A 23,717-nucleotide genomic window follows, 5' to 3' on the forward strand; every position below is an offset into this window, starting at 1 on the left:
TAAATCAAACAATTACTTTGGATGTTAAAGTGCAAACTTTCAGCCTTAATTTGAGGGTATTTTCATCCATATCGGGTGAACCATTTCAAAATTACAGAACTTTTTGTACATAGTCCCCACGTATTAGGGGAGCAAAAGTATTGGGACAAATTCACTTAAATGTGTATAAAAGTAGTAAAATATTGAGTATTTGGTCTCAATCATAGCATGCATTGACTACAGTTGTCACGTTCCTGACCTATTTCTGTTAGTTTGTTATATGTGTTAGTTGGTCAGGACGTGAGTTGGGTGGGCATTCTATGTTTTCTGTTTCTATGTTGGTTTATGGGTTGCCTGGTATGGCTCTTAATTAGAGGCAGGTGTTTGGCGTTCCTCTAATTAAGAGTCATATTTAGGTAGGTGTTTTCACAGTGTTTGTGGTGGGTGGTTTGTCTCCTGTGTCTGTGTATGTCGTTGCGCCACACGGGACTGTTTTCGGTTTATGTAGTCTGTTCCTGTTTCATGCGTTCTTCGTTATATGTAAGTTCTTATGTTCAGGTGCGTCTACGTCGTTTGTTGTTTTGTTAGTGTATAGTCGAGTTCGTGTTTTTCTTTAATAAATAATGTCTTCAAACTCCGCTGCATATTGGTTCAATCCCTGCTCCTCCTCTTCTGATGAAGAGGAAGAGGAAAGCCGTTACAGAACCACCCACCGATCCAGAACCAAGCGGCGAGAAGTCGAGCAGGATACTACACAGGAATCATGGACTTGGGAGGAAATATTGGACGGGAGAGGTCCATGGGCACAGCCGGGAGAATATCGCCGTCCCAAAGCTGAGCTGGAGGCAGCGAAAGCAGAGAGGCGGTGGTATGAGGAGGCAGCAAGGAGACGTGGCTGGAAGCCCGAGAGGAGACCCCAAAAATTTCTTGGGGGGGGGACTAAGAGGTAGTGGGCCAAGGGCAGGTAGGAGACCTGCGCCCACTTCCCAGGCTTACCGTGGAGAGCGGGAGTACGGGCAGGCGCCGTGTTACGCAGTAGAGCGCACGGTGTCTCCTGTACGAGTGCATAGCCCAGTGCGGGTTATTCCACCTCCCCGCACTGGTAGGGCTAGATTGGGCATTGAGCCAGGTGTCATGAGGCCGGCTCAACGCGTCTGGTCTCCAGTGCGTATCCTCGGGCCGGCTTACATGGCACCAGCCTTACGCATGGTTTTCGCCTACATAGCCCGGTGCGGGTTATTCCACCTCCCCGCACTGGTCGGGCGACGGGGAGCATTCAACCAGGTAAGGTTGGGCAGGCTCGGTGCTCAAGGGAGCCAGTACGCCTTCACGGTCCGGTATTTCCGGCACTACCTCCCCGCCCCAGCCCAGTACCACCAGTGCCTACACCACGCACCAGGCTTCCAGTGCGTTTTCAGAGCCCTGTGCCTCCTCCACGTACTCTCCCTATGGTGCGTGTCTCCAGCCTAGTGCCTCCAGTTCCGGCACCGCGCACTAAGCCACATGTGCGTCTCCTAAGTCCTGTGCACACTGTTGTTTCTCCCCGCACTCGTCCTGAGGTGCGTGCCCTCAGTCCGGTACCACGCACCAGGCATATAGTGCGCTTCGAGAGGTCAGTGTGCCCTGTCCCTGCTCCCCGCACTAGGCTTGAAGTGCGTGTCCTCAGTCAGGTGCCTCCAGTTCCGGCACCACGCACCAAGCCTACAGTGCGTCTCAGCCGGCCAGAGTCTGCCGTCTGCCCAACGGCGCATGAACTGCCTGTCTGCCATGAGCCTGCAAAGCTGCCCGTCTGCCATGAGCCTACAGAGCCTTCCGCCAGACAGGAGCAGCCAGAGCCTTCCGCCAGACAGGTGCAGTCTGAGCCATCCGTCTCCGCAGCGCCATCTGAGCCATCCGTCTCCCCAGCGCCATCTGAGCCATCCGTCTCCCCAGCGCCGTCTGAGCCATCCGTCTCCCCAGCCCCGTCTGAGCCATCCGTCTCCCCAGCCCCGTCTGAGCCATCCGTCTCCCCAGCGCCGTCTGAGCCATCCGTCTCCCCAGCGCCGTCTGAGCCATCCGTCTCCCCAGCGCCGTCTGAGCCATCCGTCTGTCCTGAGCCATTAGAGCCGCCCGTCTGTCCCGAGCCGTCAGAGCCGATAGTCAGTCAGGAGCCGCTAGAGCCAGTCGTCAGTCAGGATCTGCCAGAGCCGCCAACCAGACAGGATCTGCCAGAGCCCCCAACCAGACAGGATCTGCCAGAGCCGCCAACCAGACAGGATCTGCCAGAGCCGCCAACCAGACAGGATCTGCCAGAGCCGCCAACCAGACAGGATCTGCCAGAGCCGCCAACCAGACAGGATCTGCCAGAGCCGCCAACCAGACAGGATCTGCCAGAGCCGCCAACCAGACAGGATCTGCCAGAGCCGCCAACCAGACAGGATCTGCCAGAGCCGCCAACCAGACAGGATCTGCCAGAGCCGCCAACCAGACAGGATCTGCCAAAGCCGCCAACCAGACAGGATCTGCCAGAGCCGCCAACCAGACAGGATCTGCCAGAGCCGTCAGCGAGCCATGAGCGTCCAGAGCCTTCAGCCAGCCATGAGCGTCCAGAGCCGTCAGCGAGCCATGAGCGTCCAGAGCCGTCAGCGAGCCATGAGCGGCCAGAGCCGTCAGCGAGCCATGAGCGTCGAGAGCCGTCAGCCAGCCATGAGCGTCCAGAGCCGTCAGCCAGTCATGAGCTGTCCCTTAGCCCGGAGCGGCTATTTACCCAGAACTGCCCCTCAGTCCAGAGCTGTCTCTCTGTCCGGAGCTGCCTTTCAGTCCGGAGTTGCCCCTCTATCCTGAGCTACCTCTCTATCCTGAGCTACCTCTCTATCCTGAGCTACCTCTCTATCCTGATCTATCCCTCTGTCTTGAGCTATCCCTCTGTCTTGAGCTATCCCTCTGTCTTGAGCTATCCCTCTGTCTTGAGCTATCCCTCTGTCTTGAGCTATCCCTCTGTCTTGAGCTATCCCTCTGTCCCGGTGCTGCCCCTGTTGTCGATGTTACCAAAAGGATTTTGTGGGGGTAAGATGAGGGTGGACATTCATAGGGGGAGATGGAAGCTGGGATTGACTATGGTGGGGTGGGGACCTCGCCTGGAGCCTGAACCACCACCGTGGTCAGATGCCCACCCAGACCCTCCCCTAGACTTTGTGCTGGTGCGCCCGGAGTTCGCACCTTATGGGGGGGGGTTATGTCACGTTCCTGACCTATTTCTGTTAGTTTGTTATATGTGTTAGTTGGTCAGGACGTGAGTTGGGTGGGCATTCTATGTTTTCTGTTTCTATGTTGGTTTATGGGTTGCCTGGTATGGCTCTTAATTAGAGGCAGGTGTTTGGCGTTCCTCTAATTAAGAGTCATATTTAGGTAGGTGTTTTCACAGTGTTTGTGGTGGGTGGTTTGTCTCCTGTGTCTGTGTATGTCGTTGCGCCACACGACTGTTTTCGGTTTGTTTGTTTTTCGGTTTATGTAGTCTGTTCCTGTTTCATGCGTTCTTCGTTATATGTAAGTTCTTATGTTCAGGTGCGTCTACGTCGTTTGTTGTTTTGTTAGTGTATAGTCGAGTTCGTGTTTTTCTTTAATAAATAATGTCTTCAAACTCCGCTGCATATTGGTTCAATCCCTGCTCCTCCTCTTCTGATGAAGAGGAAGAGGAAAGCCGTTACAACAGTACATCAAGCTTGTGACTCTACAAATTTGTTGGATGCGTTTGCTGTTTGTTTTAGTTGTTTCAGACTATTTTGTGCTCAATAGAAATGAATGGTAAATAATGTAGTGCGTCATTTTGGAGTCACTTTTATTGTAAATGTTTCTAAACACTTCTACATGAATGTGGATGCTACCAGGACAATCCTGAATGAATCGTGAATAATGATGAGTGAGGAAGTAATAGATGCACAAATATCTTACCTCCCAAAAAATGCTAACCTTCCCTGTTATTGTAATGGTGAGCGGTTAGCATGTCTTGGGGATATAATAAAATGCTAACCTTCCCTGTTATTGTAATGGTGAGAGGTTAGCATCTCTTGGGTTGGGGGTATGATATAAAATGCTAACCTTCCCAGTTATTGTAATGGTGAGCAGTTAGCATGTCTTGGGGGTATGATATAAAATGCTAACCTTCCCAGTTATTGTAATGGTGAGCGGTTAGCATGACTTGGGGGTATGATATAAAATGCTAACCTCCCCTGTTATTGTAACAGTGAGCGGTTAGCATGTCTTGGGGGTATGATATAAAATGCTAACCTTCCCTGTTATTGTAATGGTGAGAGGTTAGCATGTCTTGGGGGTATGATATAAAATGCTAACCTTCCCTGTTATTGTAATGGTGAGCGGTTAGCATTTCTTGAGGTTATGATATTTGTGCTTCTACTACTTTCTCACTATTTATTGACAATTCATTCAGGATTATCCGTAATCATGGTAGCATCTGCATGTAGAAGTGCTTAGAATGATATTCTATTCTTATTTACTAAGATTTTAATAAAAGTGACTCCAAAATGACACAATACATTATTTCCCATTCATTTCTATTGGGCACAAAATTATATTTTTACTACTCTAATACACTTAAGTGAATTTGTCCCAATACTTTTGCTCCCCTATAATGTGGGGACTATGTACAAAAAGTGTAATTTTGAAATGGTTCACCCGATATGGATTAAAATTCACCCTCAAATTAAAGCTGACAGCCTGCACTGTAAACTCACAGTCATTGTTCGTTTTCAAATCTAAAAAGTTTTGAAGTACAGAGCCAAAAGAAGAAAATAAATGTCACTGTCCCAATAATTACGGAGGGCACTGTATCTACAGAAGCTACCTCAGAACAGAAGGGTCACTTTATGCAACTACACTAAATGACCAAAAGGTATGTGGACACCTGCTCGTCGAACATCTCTCATGCACATTAATATGGAGGTGGTCCCCCCTTTGCTGCTATAAAAGCCTCCACTCTTCTGGAAAGGCTTTCCACTAGATGTTGGAACATTGCTGGAACTTGCTTCCATTCAGCCACAAGAGCATTAGTGAGGTTGGGCAATGATGTTGGGCGATTAGGCCTGGCTCACAGTCAGCTTTCCAATTCATCCCAAAGGTGTTCGATGGGGTCAGGGCTCTGTGCAGGTCAGTCAAGTTCATTCACAAGAGGCCGACAAACCATTTCTGTATGGACCTCGCTTTGTGCACGGGGGCATTGTCATGCTGAAACAGGAAAGAGCCTTCCCCAAACTGTTGCCACAAAGTTGGAAGCACAGAAACGTCTAGAATGTCATTGTATGCTGTAGCGTTAAGATTTCCCTTCACTGGGGCCTGGCCCGAACCATGAAAAACAGCCCCAGATCATTATTCCTCCACCACCAAACTTCACAGTTGGCACTATGCAATGGGGCAGGTAGCGTTCTCCTGGCATTAGCTAAACCCAGATTCGGACTGCCAGATGGTAACGTTTGATTCATCACTCCAGAGAACGCCACTGCTCCAGAGTCCAATGGCGGCGATCTTTACACTACTCTAGCCGACGCTTGGCATTGCGCATGGTGATCTTAGGCTTGTGTGCGGGTGCTCGGCCATGGAAACCCTTTTCATGAAGCTCCCGACGAACAGTTCTTGTGCTGAAGTTGCTTCCAGAGGCAGTTTGAAACTCGTTAGTGAGTGTTGCAACTGAGGACAGACAATTTTTATAGACAAGCTCTATTCCGTTTATTTTTTATCCTGAAAAACTACCCAGTCCTTAACGATTACAAGCATAACCATAACATGATGCAGCCCCCACTATGCTTCAAAATATGGAGAGTGGCACTCCATAATGTGTTGTACATAATACTTTGTATTGAGGACAAAAATGGAATAGCTTTGCCACATTTTTTCAGTGTCTTGTTGCAAACAGGATGCATGTTTTAGAATATTTTTTATTCTGAATAGCCTTCTTTCTTTTCACTCTGTCAATTACGTTAGTATTGTGGAGTAACTATAATGTTGTTGATCCATCCTCAGTTTTCTGCTATTACAGCCATGATACTGTAACTGTTTTAAAAAGTCACCATTGGCTTCATGGTGAAATTCCAGAGCGGTTTCCTTCCTCTCTGGCAACTGAGTTAGGAAGGATCCCTGTATCTTTGTAGTGACTGGGTGTATTAAGACACCATCCCAAGTGTAATTAATAACTCCATAACTTTTAAAAGGAGCTGTGTGTCTCAGAGACCTGCACAACTCCTTGAGAGAACACAGTACATTCCTCCCCTGAAGCTGTATGCTCTTCTGTTCTCTGATTTCTTCTTCTTTCCCTCTTCTGCTCTCTCTCTCCTCTCCCTTTTTTTCCCTACCTCTCTCCTCTCTCACACTGTCCTCTTTTCTCTGTTCCAGCTCCCCTCTCCTTCTGCCCGCTACTCTCCTCGGTCCTCTCCTCTCTTGCCCGAGGTTTTGATTTGCAATGTCTGAGCACTAGGGGTGTGTGTGTGTGCGCGCGTTGAGAAGAATGCCATGTAATTGCCTCAAATTACAAATGACAAATTCCAACCTTAGACTTAAAATAGCTTAATGTCAAAATTATAACATATTAAGTTTGTATATGAGACCTGCATTTTCACTACCATACCATTAGCATCACAGCAACTCATTTCCAAGGAGACGGGCATGGTTTCTGCTCCAGTTCAGAAGTTGATGACACCCTAGGTGACTATTGCTGCATGTTAACGGTTGCCGACAGTGATGGTGTTGATGAGTAGTGATTAAATGTCAGAGAGGTGGTGATTGACAAAGTGATGCAGCCATGTAATGATTACCCATGCTCTCCTCCTCACCTAGCAATTAGCCAGACGCAATCACAGTGTGTGACATGCGAGCACGCAAAAGGTACACGCGCACACAAGGACATACACGAGAGGGAGTTGACTGTGTACATCACCAATCAGTGCCTGAGCGTGTGATGACACACACTCACTGACCCTCTACTTTTTTCCTTATCTTCCCGAGCATGAACATCTGTCTCCACCCTTCGGAGTCTACTTGTTCTTCTCAAGGTTTCTTCCTTCTAGGGAGCTTTTTCTTGCCGCTGTGCCAAAACCTGCTCTTGAAGGAATTACTATAAATCACTTTCTAAAGGGCTATATAAAATAAATAGAGTTTGGTTGACTGAATAATTCATAACTACTTAACCAAGAGTCGTCATGGCAGAAATGACAGCGTGCTATTGTTCAGTCATCATCTCCTTAGCTTCTGTAATGTAAGCTGTAATTTAGTTAGGGCCGAGTCACCCGGTCACAGTTAAATACCATTCCTCCCTCACCCAACCACTCAGAACAATAATGGGATGCTTCATCTGCTACTGCTGGTCACTGACTAGCTGTTCAAGGTTTTCAGGTCCACTGGCATTAAAGGCTCTAGCCTAACAGAAACTCAGCAGACCCCAAGTTAGAAAGGGAATAGAAATTGATTTCTGGTGGGTGTGATGTTTCTGCAGAAGAAAAACAGCTTTCAGAGATGGGGAAGAGGTGCAGAGGGAAAATGTGAGTCACTGTGACAGAGTGTTTCTTATTTGTGTGTGTTTGTAAATTTGAGTTGGAAATTAGGGCTAGTCGGAAAAACCATTTCCTTAGTAACATCAATGATACAGTGTGACAGCTCGTCAGGGATACCTTTTCAAGTTGCCTACTAGGGACTGATTCCTCTATACCTCAATCTCTTCAGGGTGTGTATTCATAAACAGGGCTCGGGAAAAAAAGGATAATATTGACTGCGCTTACCTGAATGGACAAGTAACGAAAATCACACAAAAATGTTGATTTCTAACAATTAACCAATTGGATCAAAGTATCCTAAGGATGCAATGCGTTGTGCACTGTCAACTCCCAATCTCTGCAGAGAGACACTTGTGTCTATCAGTGTAGTGTGTAGGCTGCAAGTAGCGTACAGAGTTTGGGCAAAATGAATTGAGCTGCGAGTTGGACTGGCTCGTGGCCCGCTGCACGCTTCAGTCCCGTGGCCTGCTGTATTTTTTACCTCAGTTGTCAAATGTGTGTATCCTACTCTCTTGTTAGTGTTATCTCTGGGAGATGGCGGTCTAATAAACATTTTCTACAAGCACCAGGAAAGCACCCCATCCGTCCACCACCACTACCAAACCTTGGACCAGCTGCTAAAATGGCAGCATACAAGGCGAGAAGGATAAGAAAATTCATTCCGATCTGAAAGGAGGAGTTTCCATAGTTTTGACATGACACGGAGGGAGATGCCATGTACTGCTTGACGTGTCAGGATTTCCCCGGGATTGCAGACATGTAACTTAATCAATATAGTTTTAACTGTTCTAGCGAATGTTGATTTTGGCAACCCGTTACCGACTGACAGGTTTAAGTTGGACAGCTATAAGTTATCTAGCTAGCTAACGTTAGCATAGAAGGCAGGCTAATGTTACTTGCCAGTCAATTAGCCACCAACAGGTTACATTGATCAGCTAATGCTAGCTATACAGGGATAGTTTGGGATTTTGTCAATTAAGCCCTTTATCTACTTCCCCAGTGAGATGAACTCACGGATAACATGTTTATGTCTGCATGCAGCTTGAAGGTAGTTGATAACTAATGTTAGCGCAATTTCTAAGTAGCGTTAATGCGCTAAAGTTAGTTAGCATTGGCTTGCGAAACTACGTCTCAAGACTAGAATAACCAAATGTGACAAATAGTGGTAGGCCTACATATTTTTTTTAGCAGCTATTTGCTAAACTGGGCCTGAAATTTCAATGGGTTCCCCTGACAAACTAATTGTATCAAACAAATTAAGTGGTTATAGAATGCAACATTTTAGTGTCAATTAAGGAACTTCTAAACTATGAGAATTTGCTTTATTTTTTATTTTATTTTTTGTTGGAACAGCCTGCAGAACATAGAATAGAATATAAACAACACACAGCCAGCTTTAAGGGAATAACACTTTTTCCAAGTGGGGTCCCCTGCATTTTCCATTGTACATTTGGGGTGTTGCAGAAAACTTTTGGGGACAATTGGGTTATACTAATGCATTCCAACTTATTCCCATTTCAGGTCCTCCTCTTTGTACAAAGGAACAAGTGCTTTCAGGTACGACACTCATCTCACGCCACCAGCAAGCGCCACCAATCAACAAAGGCTGCAGCGTTGGCGAGATGGAGGGATACTCCACTACCACGTGTCCTCTGAGGCGTCCTGATGGAGGAGACAATGTTGGTCAATATGACCAACATCATGCATACGGTCTACTACGTGGCCAAAGACGAGCACCCGTTCACAAATCTTCATGGCCTCATCCACAGGACTGGAGGGAAGCTTCCCGAATGATTTTACAAAACATTCCTTTATCTACAGCCATAATCAAGAGCAAGCAAAGACGCATTGGTTTAGTGTTTTTTGTTGTTTCTATCCAACACCTGACTTCCATCAGCTTTATTGTGGAAATCTACGATATGGAGAGGGAGAAGCTCATGGAAAAGCTTACTCAAGCTAGATATTTCTCAATAATGATTGATGGGGCAACAGACACAGCAACGCTCGGAAATTAGCATGTGCATGTCCGCTTCGTGGCCAAGTGTGTGAATGTGGTTTGTCAAGGATGAAAAGGATCAAAACGGACTGGAGGTCGATTGTGTCTACCGCACAACCGCAGAGGCTCATGTTCCTGTCGGTTGAAGGTCCTCCCTTGGAAGACATTGATGCTGCCGTAGCTGCCCGAAGATGGTGGTCTTCAAGTCTGAGAACACGTAGACCAGGGTTCAACCCCTAGTATCCCAGACGACAACAACAGAGGGGAGACGACAAGTTGGAGGAGTGCAAAGAGCGAGATGATCTGGAGGACTGGTCCACATACACCCATGTGTCTGTGTATCTCGGTCTACATGTCTGCCTGCCTGCTAGGATGATATACAGGAAGGTGAAACTTATTTAAAGCAGTACACGTAGGTCTACACCATGTCCGACTTCCTTAGCAAGTCCTTTAAGTACTGTAGATACATATAAACTCAGCAAAAAAAGAAACGGCCCTTTTCAGGACCCTGTCTTCCAAAGATAGTTCGTAAAAATCCAAATAACTTCATAGATCTTCATTGTAAACGGTTTAAACACTGTTTCCCATGCTTGTTCAACATTGAAGGTCCCCAAGAACACAGTGACCTCCACATCATTCTTAAATGAAGGAAGTTTGGAACCACCAAGATTCTTCCTAGAGCTGGCCACCTGAGCAATCGGGGGAGAGGGGCCTTGGTCTGGGAGGTGACCAAGAACCCGATGGTCACTGACAGAGCTCCAGAGTTCCTCTGTGGAGATAAGAGAACCTTCCAGAAGGACAACCATCTCCGCAACATTCCACCAATTAGGCCTTTGCGGTAGATTGGCCAGATGGAAGCCACTCCTCAGTAAAAGGCACATGACAGCCCACTTGGAGTTTGCCAAAGGCACCTAAAGGACTCTCAGACCATGAGAAACAAGATTCTCTGGTCTGATGAAACCAAGATTGAACTCTTTGGCCTGAATGGCAAGCATCACGTCTGGAGGAAATCTTGTACCATCCCTACGGTGAAGCACGGTGGTGGCAGCATCATGCAATGGGGATGTTTTTCAGCGGCAGGGACTGGGAGACTAGTCAGGATCGAGGCAAAGATGAACGGGGCAAAGTACAGAGAGACTCTTGATGAAAACCTGCTCTTGAGCGCTCAGGACCTAAGACTGGGCCAAGGTTCACCTGCAAACAGGACAACCAACCCTAAGCACACAGCCAAGACAACGCAGGAGTGGCTTCGGAACAAGTCTCTGAATGTCCTTGAGTGGCTCAGCCAGAGCTCAGACTTGAACCCGATTAAACATATCTGGAGAGACCTGAAAATAGCTGTGCAGCAACGCTCTCCATCCAACCTGACAGAGCTTGAGAGGATCTGCAGAGAAGAATGGGAGAAACTCCCCAAATACAGGTTTGCCAAGCTTGTAGCATCATACCCAAGAAGACTCAAGGCTGTAATCGTTGCCAAAGGTGCTTCAACAAAGTACTGAGTAAAGGGTCTGAATAAAAATGATCAGTTTATTAAAAAATATATATATTTGCAATACATTCTAAAAACCTGTTTTTGCTTTGTCACTATGGGGTATTGTGTGTAGATTGAAAAAATATATATATTTCATCCATTTTAGAATAAGGCAGTAACGTAACAAAATGTGGAAAAAGTCAAGGGTTCTGAATGCTTTCCGAATGCACTGTAAGGAAAAATTTGTTTTAAAAAATGGAACCAACCAATTTGTCGAAATTACAGACGACTCTCGGTATTATACGATAATCAATCAATTCTGCCTCACAAGGAAAAATCTGAATGAATTCACTGATATCACTGATTAACATGATTGTATGTAGATTTAAGTTTGTTATAGTTTCCATATTGTTGGAGAGTTAGGGGTTGTCCACTGTTATTAAAATAAAAATCAAATCGCATCTGTCAATAGTATTTTTTTTTACCACTACAGAATTTTCAGTATTTTTTGCTATTGGACAAGTAAATAATCAGTCCCACTTATCAGTACTCCTTCACTGCCGACAACACCACATTGGATTTCTGGCTGAGATTTCCGAAGCGACATTATTCTCTTCATGCAAAGACTCAATCATGGACACTCTTACGGACAGTTGTGGCTGCTTTGCTTGGTCTCTACCTTCTTGCCCTTTGTGCTGTTGTCTGTGCCCAACAATGTTTGTACCCTGTTTTGTGCTGCTACCATGTTGTGCTGCTGCCATGTTGTGTTGCTACCATGTTGTTGTCATGTTGTGTTGCTACCATGCTGTGTTGTCATGTGTTGCTGCCATGCTATGTTATCATCTTAGGTCTCTCTTTATGTAGTGTTGTCTCTCTTGTCGTGATGTGCGTTTTGTCCTATATTTTTTATTTGATTTATTTTTAATCCCAGGCCCCCATCCCCGCAGGGGGCCTTTTGGTAGGCCATCATTGTAAATAAGATTTTGTTCTTAACTGACTTGCCTAGTTAAATAAAGGTTACCTAATTAAAAGAATGACAGGCTGGATGCTTCTCTGCTTTTAGCATTTCATGCGCTGCTCTCACTGTAAATGTTAGCCAATCAACATTTGGCTCGCGACAGTTTGAGGCAGCAGATCTGATCTAACCCCAGGCAATTATTATCAAATGAATCAGAGTAGAGGATTCGCACACCTCCACTTTCACTGATAAAAAGTCCTCGTAGAGAAAAGTACATTAAGAGATTGGCCCACACACAGATATTGACACACAGTCATGCACATTAGGGTTGAGCGGTATCCATATGGTCATACCTACATACCGTTTCTGAACCATAATATGGTATACAGTATCACCGGCAGTGCACACAAGGGGGCACCATTTATTTCCATTAAAATATATATATATATGCTAACAAAGTACTAGCAAATTCCCATAGCATTCGCTAGCTAAATGCTAACAAGAGTATGTGAACGTAAACAAATTGCAAGGACAGACGCACGCCACAGCTCATAAAGTTTTACAACTATCTCAAAAGGTTTCCTGCGGGATTGAAAGTCATACCGTGGCTATTTAAAAATACCTTGGTATACCGTAGATCAGCCAAGCCTAACAGTCAGTTTACATCAGTGTGTAGTGGAGGAACAAGGAAGTACAAGTACCTTTACTCGAGTAGCGTTTGGGTGGCAGGTCGAAGGGCACAGGAAATGAGGTAGAGGAAGTGGTGGCAGGAAACACATCCATCTGGACGGGAAAGGTACTCATACTCTGAGAGGAAAAAAATACAGACCCCAAATAATTATTTAGTATTTAACTAGATGAACCTTCATTTCAACACATAGGTAGGAAAGGACAACAAAAAAGAGGAAACACTATTCCGACCAATCCATCATCATCATCATCAAGCTCAGTAAAATCTCATTGGAATGACCGCACCTCTCTCTCTCTCCTGTCACATAGAAAGGCTCGGTCAATAAGTTTCCCTGTCTCCTTTGCTTCATAGCCACTGGTTTGTACGATTAGTAGATGACATTGCATTCACCTACTGACTACAGCAGGGCTTGGCAACATGTTATGTGTTGGAACTGGAACTAAATCATTCACATACTGTGTTGCTGGCCCATGACCCATATCAAGCTAGCACAGATTAATTATCACGAAGGAAAGGAGACAAGGGAACAGAACGAACACTAATAGAATGTAGTCTAACTCTCTGTCAGTGTCTAAACGTGGTCCAGCAGAGACAAAAATTCAACCCTGGCGTGAATTACCTGCAGAGACATTTATCTGTGCGCTACACATTGCTCCCTCCAGCTGCTACGGCAACATGATTTCGCAAATGAGGCAGGACCTCATTGGCTCATAAGTACGGTGAAGCTGAGAAATGCTCATGGAGTCTCCTTAGGCAGGACAGAGATGGGTTTTCAGGGGAGAATTACCCCTGAAGTTATTCAGGACGCAGTATGGATGCTACAGACAGCAGGGTTGGATGGGAGCATATTTGTCCACTGCAGATGACAAATAAATAAGGTAAAGCCGTCACTGTTATGGCAAAACAAATGGTTTCTGTCAAATGAGAGAACGCGAAGTGGATGTAATTAGTCAAACTGATTGATTGATCACGCTTTAAAAATTGTGTTCAAAATCTTTTCTTTATAGAGTGATGGTCAAAAGAGTCCATATTAGGCCTCCCGAGTGACGCAGTGGTCTAAGGCACTGCATCGCAGTGCTAGCTGTGCAACTAGAGATTCTGGGTACGAGTCCAGGCTCTGTCGCAGAAGGCCGCAACCGGGAGACCCATGGGGCGGTGCACAATTGGCCCAGCATCGTCTAGGTTAGGGGGAGGTTTTGGCCGGCAGGGATGTCCTTGTCCCATCTCGCACTAGCGACTCCTGTGGCGGGCCGGGCGCAGTGCACGCTGACACGGTCGCCCTGTGCACAGTGTTTCCTCCCTACACATTGGTGTGGCTGGCTTCCGGGTTAAGTGGGCATTGTGTTAAGCAGTGCGGCTTGGTTGGGTTGTGTTTCGGAGGACGCATGGCTCTCGATCTTCGCCTCTCCCGAGTCCGTACGGGAGTTGCAGCGATGAGACAAGATTGTAACTACCAATTGGATACCATGAAATGGGGAGAAAAAGGGGTTAAAATAAATAAATAAAAAGTCCATATTTTGAAAAAGAAAGTAAAGTACTTTAGCATTCGTTTTTGTTTCAGTCTCCACTAACCCAAGCTAATTGTATGGATTTTTTCCCTATCAATAATGTCAAATTAACAGCTGTACAGAAAGACTCATGTGAAGGCCAAATTACAGAGGAGGAACTTCTTGATGATTATTTTTATTAAAGCTTTTAAGTCTTACTACATTCACACACACTGTATATACATTTTTCTATTGTGTTATTGACTGTACGTTTGTTTATCCCATGTGCAACTCTGTGTTGTTTGTGTCGCACTGCTTTGCTTTATCTTGGCCAGGTCGCAGTTGTAAATGAGAACTTGTTCTCAACTGGCCTACCTGGTTAAATAAAGGTGATTTATTTATTTTTTACGTCCAGAAAAATCCAGGGATGGATGGCATACCAACCTTTTTTGATATACTCAGAGGACCGTTATTAGGATGTTTAAACCACTCCTACATAAATGGTAGATTATCGGACACTCAACAAGGTCTGATTTCATTATTAGTGATACAGGTTCCAAGTGGTAAATATAAAGATCCGGGTCCATTTAAAAAATTGGAGGCCTCTTACAATGTTGTGATGCAAAAATTATAGCAAAATGCTTAGCGGATAGAATTTAAAAAAAGGTATTGTCGGATATTATTCATCCTAATCAGACAGGTTTTTTTACATGGACGAATTATTGGAGATAATATGTACTGGAAACAATAGAACACTATGAAATATCTGGGGAACCAGGCCTGGTATTCATAGCTGACTTTGAAAAGGCTTTTGATAAAGTATGACTGGAGTTTATATATAAAAGCCTGTAATATTTCAATTTTGGAGAATCTCTTATAAAGTGGGTTAAATACATGTATACTCACGCTAAGTGTAAAATAATCAATAATGGCTACTTCTCAGAGAGTTGTAAACTGTCAAGAGGAGTAAAAGAAGGTTGTCCACTATTGGCATATCTATTTATTATTGCCATAGAAATTTTAGCTATTAAAATCAGATCAAACAATAATATTAAGGGATTCAAAATCCAGGGCTTAAAAACAAAAGGTGTCATTGTACGCTGATGATTCTTTTCTTTTAAATCCACAATTAGGACCCCCCCACAGCCTTATTAAGAATCTAGATACTTTTTCTAACCTCTCTGGATTAAAACCAAATTATTACGTATTGATCACAAAAAACCACAACTTTTACATTACCGTGTAGTTTACCAATAAAATGGTCTGACGGGGATGTGGACATACTCGGTATACAAATCCCGAAAGAAAGAAATGATCTCACTCCAATACATTTTTATAGAAAGTTGGCAAAAGTATATAAGATGTTGCTACCATGGAAAGGAAAATACCTGTCTATTTGAGGAAGAATCACCCCGATTAACTCTTCAGTCATATGACAGTATACCTATTTGCTTATAGCGACCTCGACCTGTTTTTTAAAATTATATAAGCAAAAAATGTTTTTGATTTGGAATGGCAAACCAGACAAAATTAAAAGGGCCTTTTATATAATGAATATTACAGAGGGCAGAAATTAATAAATATTAAAGCATTAGACCTCTCACTAAAGGCGTCAGTCATACAAAAGTTATACTTAAATCCGAACTGGTTCTCTAGCAAATTAGTAAGAATGTCTCACCCCATGTTCAAGAATGGCCTTTTTCCTTTTATTCAGATTTACAACAGCTCACTTTCGGTTATTTGAAAACAAAAACTCCCCAAAATATTATATTTTTAAACAAGCCATAGAAAGTTGGTTGCAATTTCAGTTTAATCCACCTGAAAAGACAGAACAAATAACACAACAAATAGTGGTTAAACTCAAATCTACTAATTGAGAAAAAAATAAATTCGATAAGGTTTAAAAACAAAGGTATAATATTTTTTAATTATATCATAAATAGGACTGGTGGAGTCATGTAGGGGTGGCAGGTAGCCTAGTGGTTAGAGCGTTGGACTAGTAACCGAAAGGTTGCAAGATAGAATCCCCAAGCTGAACAAGGCAGCCCTTGAATAATTTGTTCTTAACTGACTTGCCTAGTTAAATAAAAGGTAAACTAAAATGTCACACATGAAGCTAACACAAATATATGGAAATGTCTGCTCTACCCAAAATTACAACCAACTAATTGCAGCATTACCGCAAAAATGGTAAAGGCAAGTGAAAGGGGGAACAAGTAAGGAACTTGTCTGTCGGCCCTGCATTAAAGACCAAAATTGGTTAAAGAAAATTGTGATGAATAAAAATGTATACCCGTTTCATTTAAGGACAAAAAAATTGACAGCTGTGCCAAAATAGTTGGGAAGAGAATTTCATTGTACCGATTCCATGGAATTAGGTGAGGGGTGGTAGGGTTGCGGAAAATAATAAAGAAAAATTTAATTTTAAAAAGATACACATACATAAACTCAACAACAACAAAAAAACGTCCTATTTTCAGGACCCGGCCTTTCAAAGATAGTTTGTAAAAATCCAAATAACTTCACAGATCTTCATTGTAAAGGGTCTAAACACTGTTTCCATGCTTGTTCAATGAACCATATACAATGAATGAACATGCACCTGTGGAACGGTCATCAAGACACTAACAGCTTACAGACGGTAGGCAATTAAGGTCACAGTTATGATAACTTAGGACACTAAAGAGGCCTTTCTACTGACTCTGAAAAACACCAAAAGAAAGATGCACAGGGTCCCTGCTCATCTGCGTGAACGTGCCGTAGGCATGCTGCAAGGAGGCATGAGGATTGCAGATGTGGCCAGCGCAATAAATTACAATGTCCGTATTGTGAGCCGCCTAAGACAGTGCTACAGGGAGACAGGACGGACAGCTGATCATCCTCGCAGTGGCAGACCACGTGTAACAACACCTGCACAGTATTGGTACATACGAACATCACACCTGCAGGACAGGTACAGGATTACAACAACTGCCCGAGTTACACCAGAAACGCACAATCCCTCCATCAGTGCTCAGACTGTCCGCAATAGGCTGAGAGAGGCTGGACTGAGGGCTTGTAGGCCTGTAAGGCAGGTCCTCACCAGACATCACTGGCAACAACATTGCCTATGGGCACAAACCCACCGTCGCTGGACCAGACAGGACTGGCAAAAGTGCTCTTCTCTGATGAGTTGCAGTTTTGTCTCACCAGGGGTGATGGTCAGATTTGCGTTTATCGTCGAAGGAATGAGCTTTACACCGAGGCATGTACTCTGGAGCAGGGTGGAGGGTCCGTCATGGTCTGGGGCAGTGTGTCACAGCATCATCGGACTGAGCTTGTTGTCATTGCAGGCAATCTCAACACTGTGCGTTACAGGGAAGACATCCTCCTCCCTCATGTGGTACCCTTCCTGCAGGCTCATCCTGACATGACCCTGCAGCATGACAATGCCACCAGCCATACTGCTCGTTTTGTGCGTGATTTCCTATAAGACAGAAATTTCAGTGTTCTGCCATGGCCAGCGAAGAGCCCAGATCTCAATCCCATTGAGCACGTCTGGGACCTGTTGGCTCGGAGGGTGAGGGCTAGGGCCATTCCCCCCAGAAATGTCCGGGAACTTGCAGGTGCCTTGGTGGAAGAGTGGGGTAACATTTCACAGCAGAACTGGCAAATCTGGTGCAGTCCATGAGGAGGAGATGCACTGCAGTATTTAATGCAGCTGGTGGCCACACCAGATACTGACTGTTACTTTTGATTTTGACCCCCCCCCCCCCTTTGTTCTGGGACACATTATTCAATTTCTGTTAGTCACATGTCTGTGGAACTTGTTCAGTTTACGTCTCAGTTGTTGAATCTTATGTTCATACAAATATTTACAGATGTTAAGTTGTGAAAATAAACACAGTTGACAGTGAGAGGACATTTCTTTTTTATATACACACACAGACACACACTACCTTTCAAAGGTTTGGGGTCACTTAGGAATGTCCTGGTTTTTGAAAGAAAAGCACATTTTCTGTCCATTAAAATAAAATAGATCAGAAATACAGTGTAGACATTGTTAATGTTGTAAATGACTAGTGTAGCTGGAAACGGCTGATTTTTAATGGAATATCTACATCGACGTACAGAGGCCCATTATCAGCAACCATCACTCCTGTGTTCCAATGGCACGCTGTGTTAGCTAATCCAAGTTTATCATTTTAAAAGGCTAATTGATCATTAGAAAACCCTTTTGCAATTATGTTAGCACAGTTGAAAACTGTTGTCCTGATTAAAGAAGCAATAAAACTGGCCTTCTTTAGACTAGTTGAGTATCTGGAGCATAAGCATTTGTGGGTTCGATTACAGGCTCAAAATGGCCAGAAACCAAGACATTTCTGAGAATTGAAGGCTATTCCATGCGAGAAATTGCCAAGAAACGGAAGAAATTGTACAACGCTGTATACTACTCCCTTCACAGAGCAGTGCAAACTGCAAACAGTAACATTGATGGAAGCTACAATCTTGCTGCAATATTAAAGCTGATCTACCCCCTAAAAAAAAGAAAAAGAGCTTTCTCCATTCCGTCCGTCCGTCCATCCGTGAAGACAAACAGACAGACAGAGACTGTCAGACACCCTCAAACCCACACACGTTGTGCTGTACTGTTGCTACATCAAATCAAAAAAAGGACAGGGACAGTCGGCTTTTGTCCCAGAGAATAGAACGACCGCACCGGGAGAAAGAGAAACAGAATTCAGTCACAAAGACCAAGGGGGGCGAAATAAAGAGAAGAACACAGCGCCAAGTGAAGGATGTCTGCTATTCACAACACACAAAGGTCACGGTTACACTAACCTGCCTAGCGTCGTATTAAATGGACCTCGTTCTTTTAAATAGAAAAATACACAAAGAAGACTTGTCTTTTCAAGCAAGAAGTCTTTGTGCAACTGTCCCTACTCGAGGCACATCTGAGGTCTGATGTGTTACTCTCAATGGCGTCCCTGAATGTCAGAAAGTTTAGATGACTAGCTATATTCTTTCATAAATGCTTTAATTTCTTTCTAGGGGAAAACCAGGAAGTCTTCTTTAATAGTGGGGGCTCGGCGCTTTGTTCTGGTCAGGTCAATGTTGAAGCTCTGGCCCTCTAAACCAGTGTCACCTCCACAACCATCATGTTGCTTAGCAACTGTTGAGGTAATTCTAAGGCAAGGGACAAATTACACTATGTGTGTGTGTGGTGTGTTGAAAGGCCCCTCTGTCTACATATGGAGGATAGTGGAGAGACATTCATTATCACATGTACATAAAAGGAGTATGTTTACCGAGCCCTAGAGTCTAGTATCCTAATTTATGATCCATGCGCATAACTCGAAAGCACATCTCCCTTGAACATCATTGTGTGTGTGCAAGAGTGCGTGTCACTTACGAAGGCAGAGGGCACATAGAGGACTCCCAGTTCGTATGACCGGACCATCACCTGTGTGTTGTTCTTCTCCAGAGCCCCCCACGCTGCTTTGGACAAGTTAGCACTGGGGACAGGAGAACACACACACATTCAATACAGGACACACGCACATAATATATAGAAAGTAGATTGAAAAATATGACGACAACTACGGCACATACATGCATTTCCCCCTCACATCGCACAAAATGATTAGTTGACGTCGTCCCGACATTTTGAAAAGGTTAGCGTGTCTTGTCTTCACATACGACACCAGAAGTAAAATGTCCCCTTAACGGGAAACCCTGTTGCGATTACGTCACCAAAGCCAAGTATTGACCCAAATCTACTGTAGAACTGTACTCAACTCAGATGAATAGTATTTTTGTCAGAAATGACAAAGTTCATCTGGTCACACTTTCTGTGGTTAAGAAGACACAGTATGACTGTTGTTCTAGGGACTTTGGATAATACATGATAATATGTTACTAAATTGCAACACCCACATCAGATCATAAAGAAAAGAGCCTCCATATGCTTTATTGACAACGGTGTACAGTGCATTCGGAAAGTATTCAGACCCCTTGACTTTTTTCCACATTTTGTTACATTATAGATTTATTCTAAAATTGATTAAATAAAAAAAATCCTCAATCTACACACAATACCCCATAACGACAAAGTGAAAACAGGTTTAGACATTTTTACAAAAGACTTAAAAAAATACAAAATGAAATACCTTATTTACATAAGTATTCAGACCCTTTGCTATGAGACTCGAAATTGAGCTCAGATGTATCCTGTTTCCATTGGTCATCCTATAGATGTTTCTATAACTTGGAGTCAACCTGTTATAAATTCAATTGATTAAACTTGATTTGGAAAGGCACACACCTGTCTATTGTAATGGAAAATGTTATGTTTCTGTAAATCAATTTAAATGAAACGCTATAAAAAATCATTCATAAAACTGAACAATAAAAAGGTACCCATAGAAGGTGAGAAGGCTATTCACTAATCGTATAGTGAGAAGACTAGGTGTCTATGCCGCTTAACAGGACACTATCACCGAACGTGTCTGAAGTATGATTCTGTATACGCATGGTTTAATAAAGACTTCCTACCAAAGAGCAGTAAACTCGATAAAGAATTTTTAGGACCGATTAAAATGTAGCATAGTGAAAACTAAGTGTTTAATTTTCTTTCTTTTTTTATACATGTTTACCAATGATTGTGCATCTGTCACGTTCCTGACCGGTTTTCTGTTATTTTGTATGTGTTTGACGGTCAGGGCGTGAGTTTGGGTGGGTAGTCTATGTTATGTGTTTCTATGTTTGTTAAAGGGTGACCTGATATGGTTCTCAATTAGAGGCAGGTGGTTTTCATTTCCTCTGATTGAGAGCCATATTAAGGTAGGTGTTTTCACATTGATTGTTGTGGGTGGTTGTCTCCTGTGTCTGTCGCGCCATATGGGACTGTTTCGGTTTGTTTGTCAGTTCGTTCTTTTGTGTAGTCATTTTTCCTGTTTGTGAGTTCGTTTTATGTAAGTTCGCATGTCCAGGTCTGTCTACTCCGTTTTGTTATTTTGTTATTTATTCAAGTTAATTTATTTATTTAACAAGACAAAAAACGAACTATGTCCTATTCCAACGCTGCATTTTGGTCGAATCCTTGCTCCTCCTCTTCGGATGAAGAGGAGGAGGAAATCCGTTACAGCATCTCTCCCGTTGAAAGGCTTCCTGAGGAAGGGGCCTTAGGAGAGAAGTTAATGAGACTATGTACTATACAGTATAAAGGTACCCGGATCCCGCTGTTCAGCGAGAACCCAAATTAAATAAGGCCTGGCCATTTTGTTTGTTTTTACCCTACACACTCCAGCACCCACACACAACCCACCTGTTATTGAATATTTGTTAGTGGTGTTAATACTGTGTTTTATTTATTGTGTGGGGTCTTTCTTTGTTGGGTATTAGTGGATTTTTCACAGGTTAGAAAGGATGCCCCTTAAAGGGCACACAAATAAAACAATTCTGAAGTATCTATTGACTGAGATTTGGTTGCGCACGTGAATTCTCTTGGTAAGAAATGTCTAAATAATGTCAGAGGTACAGGGAAAGAAAAGGGAAAGCAACACTCACTTAATGAGGTTGAATGACCTCTGACCTGACTTTCTGGTGATCACCCTCACTAGAAAGGCTAGTGACATTGAGTTACATTTAAATGTAATATGCTAACACTGATAATTGTGAAGAAGTTTACTAAAATTGTTATTCTGGCCTGTCTTCTCTCAAGGTTATGGCGAAGGTGACCACAGATGGTATTTAATGCAGGATAATTCGAACCAAGAACAGTGTGAGCCTCACCCCCTCTAACCGGGTGAAGTAATGGCGACAATGGCGTTCACTGTGGTCCTTCACCACTTCCACCGTGAGAACAGAGTCCAAGCCAGCAACCTGTACACAGCATCCAGTCGAAGCTATCAACTACCTTTTCTCTCATGCCATTTCCCCCAGGAGTGCGACATGAGTTCACGTGGAATGAGCATGAAGAGAGATCCCGTACAAACTTCTCTGATGCGGCTGGTGTACTGATAGGAAAATGGACAAGACATAATGGATTGTGTTGAGGCACAGATCTTGGGAAGGGTACCATCATTCTTAAATGGAAGTGGAACCACCAAGACTCTTCCTAGAGCTGGCCGTCCGGGCCAAACTGAGCAATCGGTGGATAAGGGCCTTGGTCAGGAAGTTGACCAAGAACCCGATGGTCACTCTGACAGAGCTCCAGGGTTCCACTGTGGAGATGGAGAACCTTCCAGAAGGACAACCATCTCTGCAGCACTCCACCAATCAGGCCTTTTTGAAGAGTGACCAGACAGGAGCCACTCCACAGTAAAAAGCACGACAGTCCGCTTGGAGTTTGCCAAAAGGCACCTAAAGGAGTCTCAGACCATGAGAAACAAGATTCTCTGGTCTGATAAAACCAAGATTGAACTCCTTGGCCTGAATTCCAAGCGTCACGTCTGGAGGAAACCTGGCACCATCCCTACCGTGAAGCATGGTGGTGACAACATAATTTTTTTCAGTGGGAGAGACTGGGAGACTAGTCAGGATTGAGGGAAAGCTTTAACAGAGCAAAGTACAGACAGATCCTCGATGAAAACCAGCTCCAGAGCGCTTAGGAGCTGGAAGGTTCACCTTCCAACAGGACAACCAACCCTAAGCACACAGCCAAGACAACGCAGGAGAGGCTTCGAAACAAGTCTCTGAATGTCCTTGAGTGGCCCAGCCAGAGCCCGGACTTGAACCCGATCAAACATCTCTGGAGAGACCTGAAAATAGCTGTGCAGCGACTCTCCCTATCCAACCTGACAGAGTTTGAGAAGATCTGAAGAGAAGAATGGGAGAAACTCCCCAAAAGCAGATGTGCTAAGCATCATACCCAAGAAGACGAGGCTGTATTCGCTGCAAAATGTGCTTCAGCAAAGTACTGAGTCAAGAGTCTGAATACTTATGAAATGTGATATTTCAGTTTATTTGATAAATTTGCTAAATAAAATAAAAACCTGTTTTTGCTTTGTCATTATGGGGCATTGTGTATAAATATATTTTAGAATGAGGCTGTATTGTAAACAAGATGTGGAAAAAGTCAAGGGGTCTGAATACACTGTGTCCCCATCTGTCTGAGACTCACATCTGCCTCTCATTTCACTCCCCCCCTGCAGACTGAAGCGATCATCATAGTGAAGGGACTATGAATGGAGCTGAGCCACTAAATGCCTTCTAGCGTTTACTCTGAAGAGCACCGCCAAACCTTCCATTGTTGTAAGTCAAACATGCTTGCACACAGACAGAGATTGAACTGCCCATACTATCAAGTCAAAGGGCATAAAAACACACAGCATAATAATGGGAAGTAGCAGGTAAGGTGATCCCATCTTACCTCTACTATTTTTTTGTCTGTGGAGCCCCTGGCCCAGGCAATTTAACAAATCAGAAGAAATAACACCAATATCTCTCAATTCTACGTATCACGTCATCTCATTATACTTCGACGATAACTTACTTTCTCTAGACAATGTATCTCAATCCCTCCCAAAAGCTTAGAAGATCATAGACAAATTCAGCTCCATCTCAAGTTATAAAACATTTTAAATATTTGGGAGTAGATATATTTCCTTCCTTAGATAA

General features: G+C 43.9%; 1 protein-coding gene across 4 annotated transcripts in view; it reads right to left on the bottom strand.

The window, feature by feature from the left end:
• Positions 1 to 23,717, bottom strand: part of tdp1 (tyrosyl-DNA phosphodiesterase 1) — a 74,657-nt gene that overhangs the window by 10,284 nt on the left and 40,656 nt on the right. For all 4 annotated transcript variants that reach the window (XM_055863821.1, XM_055863820.1, XM_055863819.1 and 1 more), the window contains 2 exons: positions 19,510 to 19,612; positions 12,641 to 12,746 (listed from right to left, as the gene is read on the bottom strand). In XM_055863821.1, coding sequence (XP_055719796.1) covers positions 12,641 to 12,746; positions 19,510 to 19,612 — 209 coding nt within the window. The remainder of the gene's footprint in view (positions 1 to 12,640; positions 12,747 to 19,509; positions 19,613 to 23,717) is intronic.

The sequence above is a fragment of the Salvelinus fontinalis genome, chromosome 15, assembly GCF_029448725.1.
Source record: "Salvelinus fontinalis isolate EN_2023a chromosome 15, ASM2944872v1, whole genome shotgun sequence".
NCBI classification, from domain to species: Eukaryota; Metazoa; Chordata; class Actinopteri; order Salmoniformes; family Salmonidae; genus Salvelinus; species Salvelinus fontinalis.